The sequence below is a fragment of the Furipterus horrens genome, unplaced genomic scaffold (assembly GCF_987537825.1).
Source record: "Furipterus horrens unplaced genomic scaffold, mFurHor1.1.pri manual_scaffold_12, whole genome shotgun sequence".
Classification (NCBI taxonomy): Eukaryota; Metazoa; Chordata; class Mammalia; order Chiroptera; family Furipteridae; genus Furipterus; species Furipterus horrens.
Genome location: NW_028327182.1, coordinates 79,589,548 through 79,602,127, shown reverse-complemented (window position 1 = coordinate 79,602,127; position 12,580 = coordinate 79,589,548). Strand labels below are relative to the sequence as shown.

At 41.4% G+C, this 12,580-nt stretch overlaps 1 protein-coding gene across 1 annotated transcript in view; it reads left to right on the top strand.

Moving 5' to 3' along the window:
• UNC5D (unc-5 netrin receptor D) overlaps positions 1-12,580 on the top strand; it is a 223,474-nt gene that overhangs the window by 133,946 nt on the left and 76,948 nt on the right. Inside the window, exon 8 of the mRNA XM_090258224.1 lies at positions 5,188-5,220. Coding sequence (XP_090114350.1) covers positions 5,188-5,220 — 33 coding nt within the window. The remainder of the gene's footprint in view (positions 1-5,187; positions 5,221-12,580) is intronic.

The window sequence follows — 12,580 nt, the reverse complement described above, 5'->3', positions numbered from 1 at the left end:
GTGAGAACAAGAAAGACAAATATTATATAAATTTGCCTATATGTGTAACCTAAAAAGCAAATATAAAAACAAATAAAACAGAAACAAAGAACAAATTGTCACCAGATGGGAAGGGCTTCGGGATGATTGGTAAGGTTAAAAGAATTAAGAAGTACAAATTGCTAGTAGAAAAAGTCACAGGGATATGAAGTACACTATAGGGAATATAGTTAGAAATATTGTAATAACTATGCATGTTGTCAGATGGGTACCAGATTTATCAGGCAGTCTCTTCATAGGATATAGAAATGTCTCATCACTATGTTGTACACCTGAAACTATTCAATAATGTAATATTGTATGTCAACTGTCATTGGAAAGTATTTTTTAATTGCTCTTTGCCTAGGAGGTTTGGAGGGAGAACATTCCAAGGAGAGGCAACAGCATGCTTGGGGAGAGGAATTGAGCTGATCAGACTATCAGACTAGAGCATGAACTGGTGTCGAGGTGCAGTGAGTGGCAACTAAGTCGTATTTGTTGTGGTGGGATCAGTTCATAGAAGACCGTAAAGATAGAGCAGTTGGCTATGACTTGGAGGCAGTTGGAATCATGGTAGATTTCCTGTGTGCTGATGCTAGAAAATTATCCCAGAGCACAGAGGAGTGGGCAGAGAACACTGACGATTCCACAGACTTCAGAATCACCTCCTAAATAATTTAAGACTGTGGAGGGTAAATTGAAACAGTCAACATGTATCTTCGGGGGTGGGGGATGGAAAAGATTTCAAAGAATATGATCTATAAAGAAGGAAATAATAATGGCCTTTGGAGATGAAAACAAGGACAGGGCTGGTTTAATGAAAAAGAAAATAGTAATCATTCATTCTAATGACATATGTGAATCACTGCCTGGTAAAGAGTAGTTGTCTGGCCTTTCTGTCTGGTGGGTATTTAGTCTACACTGAGTGACTCTCAGGCTGAATCTCAGAAACATGACATAGACTCTGATATCAAGCATATCTGTGTAGTAGTCAAAAGTAATAGGAGCCAATTTTCAAATAATCACATCCCGCAGCTTTGAGGAGCAGCCCCTTGTCCAGTCTATAGACTGGAGATTGAACACATTTATCCACACATACTCTGTCTCCTCAGACCTGCCATCTTAGATCTGCAGCATGTGGGCTGCATGAAGCTGGCCACATTGTTCTCTGGCACAAACGGATATGGCTGGATGTGGGTTCTGTGGGTGGGAAGATGGGGTGCAGCTATAAATATCTCCTAAGAACAACGGATACCATGGAAATGCCGTAGGAACATCCCATATAACAAAGGAAGCAAGAAATTAAATAAAGTTGGAAAAGAAATGACTCACCATTAAAAATAAAAAAGATTTTTTTCTCTCTCCCTCCTCTCGTAAATGTATTATATGCACACACATGCAAAGCAATATTTGCATTATAGTACTAAAGCAAAAGCAGATTGCAGAATAATATATAAAAGACAATTCCATGTTTTTGTAGGTAAAACAATCAGTAACTGTCAATTTCATGCAGCTTCCTGCTGAAATTTATGTATAAGTGTATATGTGTGCACAGTCTTACACATATATAAAATAATAAGGGGAAGAAAACCTAGACTTTATATATAACCTAAAAAGCACACAACAATTTAAGACACTATTAAAATTAAAAAACACTGCTACATCTTTAGCTTGTAAGTACACCAAACAATTACAAGACTGGACTATAATCAGTTTCTATAAATTTCCATTTACCGAGACGGTACCTCTCAGTGTATGTTAGACCCTTGGAAAACTGTTTTGATTTTCACAAACTGCAGCTCAATTGCCACTGGCTCAAAATTATATTTCTCTGCCTTCAAAATTAAAAAGGGATCTTTCTGGAACCATCTGGATACTATAGCTACCCCAAAGCCTAGGGAGGCAGAGACTAACTGAAGTTCAGTACACAGAGCCCCAGATTTGTTGCCAAGAAGTGGTAGTGCCCTCAGTAATTACAAAAACACAAACCCCAATTAATCAGGAGCTCTTGGAGTAGGGCCCAGGCATGGGTATTTTGTTATTAAAAAAAAAAACTCCCAGGTGATTCTGATGTGCAGTCAACATGAAGAAGTCTAGCCCTAATGGATCATTTTACTAAGGGGTCATCTGAGCACGGCCTTGGAGAGAGGTAAAATTAAAGCAAAGAGGATTTGTTTGACCAAGGCCAAGTGGATGCACTGCCCTTGGCCTTGTGAGAAAATGGTATGCAAACAGAATAGAAGAACATGGAGGGAGGGGTAGGCAGTTCTTGCCAAAGATAGTAGGTCAATGGATAGCCCTCTCTCACGCTCATGGATCAGAGACTGTTAAGTCATTTCAAGCTGGGAAAATGTTCTGTGCTAGCAGTTTGCTGACACGATACTGGTATTTCACAGAATACAGCAGGACCCAGTTTTGATTCTGATGCCAAGGGACTAATGCTCTCTTGGGTGCCAGAGGCTTCCAGCCGTTTCCAAGAGAAGATGCACACTGACACGCAAGCCACACTGGCCCTTAGTGTGACAAATCCCATGGCAGAGCAGAAGCCCTTTGAATAATTTTTACTCGGCTCTAGGAAATCACTTCAAATGGACTTCAAATGGAATGTGCTTACTTATTACTCTGCCGATTTAAGGGCGGAAGCTAGTGAGCCCACGGGGTCGCTGGTCCCTGCCCTGTTTTATCCGTGTCAGGAAGCTGGAGTGTTCACTCGCCCTCGGTCTCATAAAGCAGAGGCCAGAACTAGACACCAGCGTCTTACCTCCCTTTCAAGCACCCATGAAATTCACTAGAATTGTGACTCATCTCCAAGAGTCATTTTTTTTAAAACTCTGAACAAGTGATGACGCTGATCCTGTTTATAACACGTTGAAATGATAAGTTATTAGCTGCCATTTATTGATGCTTAACATGTGCCAGCCCTGTGCTGCACACTTCACATGCATCATGTGTAATCCCAGGTACCAGTCTTCAAGGATTTATCATTCCCATTTTACTCTGGGGAAAGACACCGGGATCACATAGATAGAATACAAACAATCCAAGCTTTAAATCCTGTGCTTACTCTGAGAGTTTGCACTAACCCCATAACGCTACCCTGCCAGCGAGGAGGGGAGTACCCGACTCCTCTGTCCTGTGTGCCCGGTGGCCTGAGCTCCGTCTCAGGACCTTAGCCTTGAGCTTGTCAGCCTCACTCACTCTTCTCCCTTCAGTGCTACACCCCAGTGTTTTCACAGCCTGGCTGTATTTGATTCATTTTTCTGGGGAGTAGTTACATATATGACCCGTTTTTACTGGAGTTTATTTTGCTACCTGGAATAAGCTCCCTTCCCAGGGTTCAGATGGAAGAAAATACAGTTACGCTCAGCCAGGGTTCTAAACAGATGTTCTGCATGTCTCCCTGTGTAGCCCCAGCAATGCATCACTTTCAGATGGCGGAGCCCTGGCCTGCCAGTATCCCTGTGCCCATGCCAGATGCTGCCAGGCAGCATGCAATAAGCAAAAACTGAAGTCAGTTTCAAGCCACCACAGTATCTATTCTAATTCTTGAGCGCATTAGCACTGGACTTTGAGAGGCATCACCTGCTCTCAGGAAAGCTAGTGGCGTTAAATTTATGTGGTTAGCAGAAAGTGCTGTCTTTTAAGAAACCTGACTGTATAAAAATCTGAATATGACCATATCAACCGGAACAAATAATCTTTTATAAGGATGTTTCATTTAAAGAAAGATTTGCCAAAAAGTACCATTTGCCCATATATTGAAAAAAAGAAAACGTGGCCTGCTTGCAGGAGTGTGATTTATATGCAACTTTTAACAACTACTCCCTTAACAAATTGGACAGCAGAACACACAAGAGTTGTAGTTCAGTCACGGTGCAAGGGTTTTCTGTCAAAACGGTATTAAGTGGAGGACTGGGTTAGGGTAGGGGAAACTCTGTGAAGGCTTCAGGTTGTAGCTGCCTCTGTCTGCCTGGGAGGGGTTACAGTGCAGCCAGCCAGGCAAAATTTATGAAGTTCTCAAATGTGTACTGTACTAGATTTGATTCAGTTAAAAACATAATCCAAAATGACAGTGTCTCACCCGCTTGGCTCGCCTTCAGGCAAAAGGAGGAAGGGACCCGCGCAAGGTGACCTTTCAAAGTCCCCCAGCCATAGTGGGGGGTTCTGCCACGGCCTAGCAGCAGCCTCAGTGCCTATAGTCTAAAAGGGACAAATAAAAGGGATGACTCCCCAGGCACATCTTCTGGAATCTTGCACTGGTGTCTGAGGGCAGGCCTCCCGGCTTTCTGCATTCCTGTGGAGCTGGTGGCCTGGGACGGGGCCAGGTAGGGGAATGGGGACTGGAGGGGCTGTGGTGTAAAGCAAAGGAAGCCCCAGATGCCAAGTCTCAAAGTGATTTGCAAGATTATTACAGGGTGACTTGGTGATGGGGGACAGGGCAGGAGAGGGTGGATGGAGGGCAAGGGAAGAATTAATAAAATATCTCACCTGAGCTCTGGTTAAGTGAAAGGCTGGGTGTCTTCTCTCTGTACCTACCTCATCTGACTGCTGCACTGCTCAATACCATGGCTATAAAATTACACCTTTCCATTAAGAGAAAGTGTAAACATTTTAACAAATAATAGAGATACAAGACAAAAAAGTAGGATTTCTTAGAAACGACCTCCTACTTGCTCACAGTACTGCAATGCGTACCCGACAAGAATGCATAAACAACATAGTTTGAAACTTTTTATCCAGGCCATGATAACTGCAGACCAGTGCAGGATCCCTTTAAATATTTATTCACTGGTTCATTTTTCTATCAGCATATATAGTGAAATAGCATCCCTTACCTGAGCCGTCTCCTGGCTGTATATGAAAACGGACAGGCTGCAAGCTCTGGTTCCACCATGCTGATAAGGATCTAGCACATACAACAGAGAGAGAAACTCAAGTAAGCCTGAGGGAAAATTTAAAAAGGAATGAGGCAATCATCCTCAAAAATACAGCAAAAAAGAAAAATTAAAAATTAGAATGAAAGGGAAAATTATGGACAACATTAATCCATATTGTCTGCAAAAATAAAGAAAATGTTTCATTGACAGAGGTCGACAGAGTGATATAGGAAATATACCTGCTCCATGTAAATTTATTAAATGCAACTTTTTTTCTCTTTCTTTCTTTTAGATAAAAAACCTCTTCATGAAATAAAACCCCAAAGTAAGTTATTTTTCCTCTTGTGGATATAATTTATTCTCATATTTGCTGCCTTACTGTTGTATTTGCTTAGGAGCCAAACAGAACTGAAGTTTGTACGAAAGACCCAGGGCTTCCGGGACTTCTGCTCATTGGGTTTGGAGTCACATAGCAGAGGTTTAAATCAGAAAGAAATATGCACGCCTCTCCCCTCCCTCGGAATAACAGTAAATCTCTCCCCTTGATTCTGCCTGCCTATGAGTCCATTTCTCTGCAAATGTCATCTCGAGTTCTTATTTCTGAGGAGATTTATAGCATTAAAATTAATAAATATTTGTCAGTGCACACTTTCATGAAAGCAGCTTTGGACAAAAGCCTGACTACATGCCTCCCCGCCCAGGAGGAGGAGCCTGGGATGGGAACTGTGAAATCCATGGCAACCGGGGCAATGAGGACCCAGTATTCCCCAGTAAGACTGTCAGGAGCTGCACATGTGAGAGCTGGGGCTGGCCTGAACTCTCTAAGTGCAGGCTCGCTTCCTGGAGAGGCCTTTACGTTAACTCTATTTCATGCAGCCGAAAGATTTGGGGAAAGGGGCAGAGATCAAATGGTTGGCAGCTCGGCTTTGACCCTGTGGTTCTTGGCCTTGACTGAACTTGAAGACCACGGAGAGGGCTTTTAAAAATCCCAATTCCCAGACTGTCAAACCAGTGAAATCAGAATGAGGGAGGTGGTGAGAACCTGATAATCTCTAGCTTTAAAAGATCCCCGGGTGACTCCAGTGTGCAGCTAGGCTTAGAAAAGCATTTCTCAGAAGGTGGATCAGCACCACGTGTGTGAGAATGTTGGGGTGTGGAGACAGCCTGTTATATATGTCCCAGATCAGAATAGAACAAATGAATTCGAACCCCTGGTATGGGGCGAGGGGCACCTGAGAATCTGCATTGGATTAAGTTCCCCAAATGAGTCTCAGGTGCCCAGAAATATGTAAAGCATGCTAGAGATCAAAGAGTATCAGCAACACCGCTCTTAGCAGTAGGGAGTGAGGCAATGGCCTGGCAGGTATAGTTTGTAAATCTTACTGAAAATGTCCCCGGCCAGTATCGCCCATATGAGTATAAAAGGAATGGCTTTTGATTTTTTAAATCTGAGGGTATTAAAATTCAAATAGCTTTGGAGAGTTAATAGTTATTAGCCACCTTCTTTGAAAGAAGTAAGACCCTGGGAAGACAGGCAGAAATAGATACCCTGGGACAGGGGGTCAGGAGACATGAAAGAAAGTTCCAGTGAAGCTATTTATGTTCGTTTATTGTGTTGCTTCAGACAGGCATGGGATATAAAGATGCCATTCCTCGCCGAGTTTGAGACCTTCACAGAACAACAAAAACAAACTTTCTTTGAACTTCTTTTCTACGCTGTCTGCTGCCCAGAAAGTGATCTTTGGTACTTAGGCAGCACTATCTTACATCATGTATGCTTGATTTTGAACTCACAGGAAGATTGAAGGGTTGGGGGGGGGCGTTGTGTATGTGTAGTTGTGTGTCTGTATAAGTGTGTGTCGAGGGAGGGAGAATAAAAACGGGTCACTGCCTATTTGGCTTGTGCCTGAGTCAAGACCTCAGGGTGGCAGCTTGGGTAAGTGGACCCTCAACTGCCCGCCTCCTGCTCACAGAGCCGACGCCGTCCGCAGGTTCTGGTGTTTAGCACAAGCAAGATCATGGGTATCCATGTGGTGGCCCATGTGCAAGTTATTTAGAAAAGCCTGTGTGTTTTTTAAAAATTAATTTCATGCTTAGTTTATGAATCCTGTGCCATTCTAATTTGGTTACGTCTGTACTTCCAGCCATAAACCCCACAGTAGCTATTCCTGGTCCTCGGGGACTCGTGAATTAGTTTTCGCTTGGGGTTCTCGCTCCTGAACACCAAGCTTAATTGCTGGAGACTGCCACCAGATCGCTTAAAACTGTTTTAATTTGTCATTTCCTAAAAATAAAACCTTAACAGAATCAATGTGATTGCAAAAGGCTCCCAGAGGAATCCATTCGGGGTTCTGTAAGCTGCTTGGTTAGGAGTACATAATACAAATTCAGGCTGCAGTTGTCGGTGAAAGACGGGCTCAGTTTAAGACTACATGAATCATCACTGATGCAAAATCAAAGTCCATTATGAAGGTAATTGAGAAACAACCTGTTCCTATATATAGCGGCACACATGATCCTCCGCAAGGCCTGATGCATGGAAAATCTCATGCAGAGCCTCGCACAACACATAGTCCCCTGTGAGCAGGTGGACTAAGGAGCCAGCTCTGAGTCACAGGGAGGTGTAAAAAGAATTTTGCAAACAAACAAACAAAAAAATGAAACCAGACGCAGACGACGGTATTAGGCGACTGCCAGAGGGAAAGAAGGGGGGGGGGTGGAAGAGGGCAAAGGGAGAATAAATGGTGAGGGAAGGAGACTTGACTTTGGGTCGTGAGCACATGATGCAGTGTATGGATGATATGTTATCAAGTTGTACACTTACAGTTTTATCAATCAATGTCAACCCAATAAATTCCATTCAAAAAAGAAAAAAAGAAAAAGAAACTGAAATCTTCAGGAATCTGTTGGCAAATCATAATGACAAACTGGGGAAAATCTGTGCAGTGCATAGCTCATGAAAGCACTTATTGTAAATGAGATAATTTAATCAATTACGTTTCCTAATGTACTAAACTGAATGTTTCATTTTCTGCTTCTGCACATCTTAAATTATCTTCAGGTGCTTTATGAGATTTAATCATAGTTAATAGAAACTTCATTACCATCAAATGTGCTTTCAATAAATGTTGTGTAACAATGTCAGGAGGTTCGGTAAAACATAGTAAGCTCTGAATGGCAAACGCGCACCCCCGGAGTCAGACTGAAGAATGGTTGCATTCAGACAATGAGCTTCCTTGGAAGTTTAGGGATGTAGCTTTCTGAGAGGCCATGAGCTCCCGGGAGTGACTAGTTCAGCAAGTTCACCTTACGGGTGAAAAAGACTTTAGCTTTCCTTTAGAAAATAACTCAGAACCTCCGATTCTCTCTCCATCTGCTTTCCAGAGTTAGGTGTACCTAATAGAATAAGTATGAATCCGATGAATAATTCTAGAGCAAGCTACGTCCAGGTCATCTCTAGCTTACTATCTCTCAATAACCTGAATCTCAACTTTTTCAAAGTTGAATTTATTCCTGTTTGTCCCTGTTCTTATTTCAGTCCTCCTCCTGCCTTCTCTACTTCAACGAATACTATCCCAGCAACTCAATTGTCTAGATCAGAAACTTGGACAGCTGTCTAGACTCCTCGATCTTTTTCCTCCCCCTTCTCCTGCGCAGTACTCAATAAATCACTATAATCTGAACGTTCTATCCCTGAAAGAGATCTCAAGTTTATCAGCTTTATTCCATTTTCATTCAACAGCTATTTATCAAGTGCTTACTATGCGCTAGGTGGTTAAGAGGCAGCACTGAGCACAGCAGATACTGTTTCTGCTTCCATGAAGCCCACAGTTTTTGTGAGGGGATATGGAAACGAACAACTCAGAAAATGTCTAGTGCTGAGCACAAGGAGATGGTGGTATGTGTTAGAAAGAGGTAAAATAGTGCCAATGGAAATGGTGATGTGTCTTGTGAAGAGACATTAAGCAGGTAAGGGCCTCAGGGAAGGTTGGAGGAGTGTTGCTTTTTTGTGTATCAGGCGTTCAGGGAAGTTCTCCGTAATAAAATGACATTTAAAAAGAGACCTGAAGAAAGCAAAGAAACAAACATTTTGGATATCGGCAGGGGGCGGGGGCAAGCGCTCCAGGCCAAGGGAGCTGCAGGATGTGAAGGCTGTGAGGTGGAAGCTTGCTTGGACTGTCTGAGGAACAGCAAGGTGGCCAGGATGTCTGCAGCCGAGTGGCAAAGGGAGGAGTCACCAGAACTAAGATCAGGGATGCGGAGCTAGGGGGGAAATGGCCAAGCTAGTACAGGACATTGTAATGACTTTGACCTTTACTCTGAGCAGGACACGGAAAGCCTTTGAGGGTTTTTATTCAAGGTGATGTGACCTAATATTTTCAAGGATAAACTGTTCCTGCTGTGTTGAATGTAAACATATAGGGGATGAGAGCAGAGGCAAGGAGACCTCTTAGGATGATCTATTGAGACAATCGTCTATTACAATTATCTAGGCTATTACAGTATCTCAGTTCAAGCTGATTGTAGCTTGAGTCAGATAGCATTAGAAATGATAAAAACAGTTCACATTCTACATCTCTTTCGAAGGCAGAGTCAAAGGGGTTTGCTGATGGATTGGATACAGAGTTTGAGAGCAGGTGTTACGGATGATTCCAGAAGTTTAGCTATGCAACTGAACTATGGAGTTGCCATTACTGACATGGGAAACATGGTATAGCAAATCCAGGAGAATCAAACATTCAGGGTTACAGTGCTAAGTCTGAGCTACCTTTTAAACATCTAAATGGAGAGGTGGAGTAGGCAAGTTGAATATATGGGTCTGGAGGTCCGAGGAGAGTCCTGGCTGGTGACATAAACCTGGAGCTTGTCACTGTCCAGATGATATTTAAAGGCATTAGTTTGAATGAGATCACTGGATCATAAGTGTGAAGAGAGGAGGGGAGAGATCTGAAGACTGAGCCCTGAAGTGCATCAACATTTAGATGTATAAGATGTCAGAAGTCACTGCAGAGGAGACAGAAAAGTAACACCCAGCATAGTAAGAGAAAAAACACATGATAAGAAAACAATGTCCCAGAAAAGTGGGAAAGTTCAGACCATCCTCTTTCCTAACCATGATGTCTATAATTTCCTCCCTGTGTTTAGTCATGTCCTACATTAATTGATCTGATCTTTTCAAAATATAAATTCTGGTGACATCACTCCATGCTTAGACTCCTTTCATAGCTCACCATTACTTTTAATACTTTTAAGATGAAGTCCAAAGTACTTAATATGTTTATGATCTAATCTCAACTTTCTTTTTTTTTCATCATATCAGTTTCTCTCAATCATCATAATATGAGTATTTTTCTTCCTGTCCTCTCACCACTTCCTATATTCTTCAGCCAAACAAAGCCTCTTAGTTTTCGGAATCCCTGTTGCCCATTTTGGCATATAATACCTTATACATTCTGTTACTTCTGCCTAAAGACTCTTTTCCTCTACCTAGTCCTAAAGCTGTCTAACTTATTCTTCCTCCATGTTTCGGCTTAGCTGTCCTGTCTCTGCAAGGCCTTCACCCACACCTATCACATCTGAATTAGTTACTCTTGTAATCTGCTAAGTATCAGACTATTTCTTCCCTTCCATACAATATTTTTGGTGTCCTTCTACTAGCCTGGATTCTCTCTCTGATAGACATAAATCCCTGCCTTCTGGTAGACAGGACACCATCATTCACCCTTGTACCTGCGGTGTTTACCACTGTGCCTACAATATATCAATGTTCCATAACTATTTATTGAGTTGTGATCTGACATCTTCTTGCTAACTCCTCACTGGGCCTTTTATTATTAAAGTGAAGATGAAGACTTTGCTTCTATGTATTCATTGCTACTCATTCATGTAGCCGATATTTATTATACACTTATTCTATATAATAATCTTGGCCCAGTGAAGCATGAAGGGAAAGAATAATAAAAGTTTCTTCCCTACAATTTCAATACAAGGTAGAAGATGATAACTAATTTGAGAAAAGGGAAAGTAAGGAGACAATTTTTAATAATCATGTATTCTGTTCTAGGTATTAAGTTAAAACCCAAATGTATGCTTCCCAGAATCTTTTCCACCAGAATACTGTGACTGTGTCCTTAAAGTCTGAAAACTGGGTGTGCTCTTCTCTTCACAGACATTCCATTCTGGATCTTTTTCCGGGATACACTGGCTTCATCTATAGTAGAATAATGTCTGCGACTTTGGGCGATATCTTTAAATTCCCAACAGATTTCTAGACCCTTCTAAGCTAGCATTAGGTTACGGGTGTTGATGCTGATCTTCTAGCCATGCCTAAAAAACCTTTTTCCTATTTTGCCCATCATTTTCCTTCATTCCCTACCGATTATTTTCAATTACATAACTATAGCACTTTCCACAAACTGCTTTGTCCTTTAAAATGGTGCCTACTGTGAATCAATTCAGTTTGTCTATATGCGCAACATCTGTAGTTTTCTTACCACTTTCAATTTTTTTATTATCTCCTTTTTATCCCATTTAAGGATATGTCTTTTCTTACCACTATTTTCAATTCTATCATTGACTGTACCCTTAATGGACACAATATGGGATTTTGTCCATGAAATACTTAGAACTAAGCCCAGAAATGATGAATAAGTAGTAGAACAATATATTCTTTAGCAGCTCGATAACCCAGGTTACTTATTAAAAATGTGAATTCACAATCCCCATCTCTCCACTTGTTAGTATATTCAAAGTTTATAGAGTTAATATCTTTAATAAAGTAAAGTCATTTCTTAAGGGCTGGAGTTCATGTCTTGTTCTTTTTGGCGATTGCCCATTTTAACTTGGTCTTTCTGAGGAGGAGGAGAAGCACAGTTCTTTTGCTTTCCAAATGTAGCTACCAAATAAAAATAGAGGATTCCTACTTAAACTGGAATGTCAGATAAACAACAAATACATTTTTAGCATATGCATGTCCCGACTATTGCATGGGAAATACTTACATTAAAACTGTTATCTGTCGACCTGAAATTCAAAATTAACTGTCACATTTTTATTTGCTAAATGTGACGATGTTACTTAAAAAGAGGAATAGAACATGTCTGAACATGCTCTGTCAAAAAGAATTTTATATATCAGATTTCCTTTATTACTAATCTTGGAAGAATGGTTTGAATTGAAGCAGATATTGGCGATGGAGAAACTTTTGGTAAGAAGGGAAAAAAGTCCACTGAAATACAAAGGCTACTTGAAAAAAGTGATCAATCACATTTGGCCAGAGTAGGGTTCATATGGATGAGAAGTAGGTAAAGCAGTTGAGAAATAGGATGGGGCAGAGCATCAAGTGTCTTGAGCTGTAAGACAGGTAAGTTCCTGTTGAAATGGACTCATAGTAGAGTCACTGAAAGGTATTGGAGTATCAGAGCCATGTTTGGGAAGAGTAGTCCATACGTAAAATGGTTCTGAGAGATCAAAGACTAGGAATATGGGTGCTAGTAAGACGAGACTATAATGTGGGTGTCAACTGGGGTCTCTCCTGGTGAAATCAAAATGTGAGAGGCCCTGGAAATATAATCATTAAGATGTGTGAGTGGTCTGGGGAAGGAGTCAATGGGAACAAAATGAAAGACGATTCTTCCATTGCAGGCCTGACCACTGGTGGTGTCAGTACCAGAAAAAGGGAATTC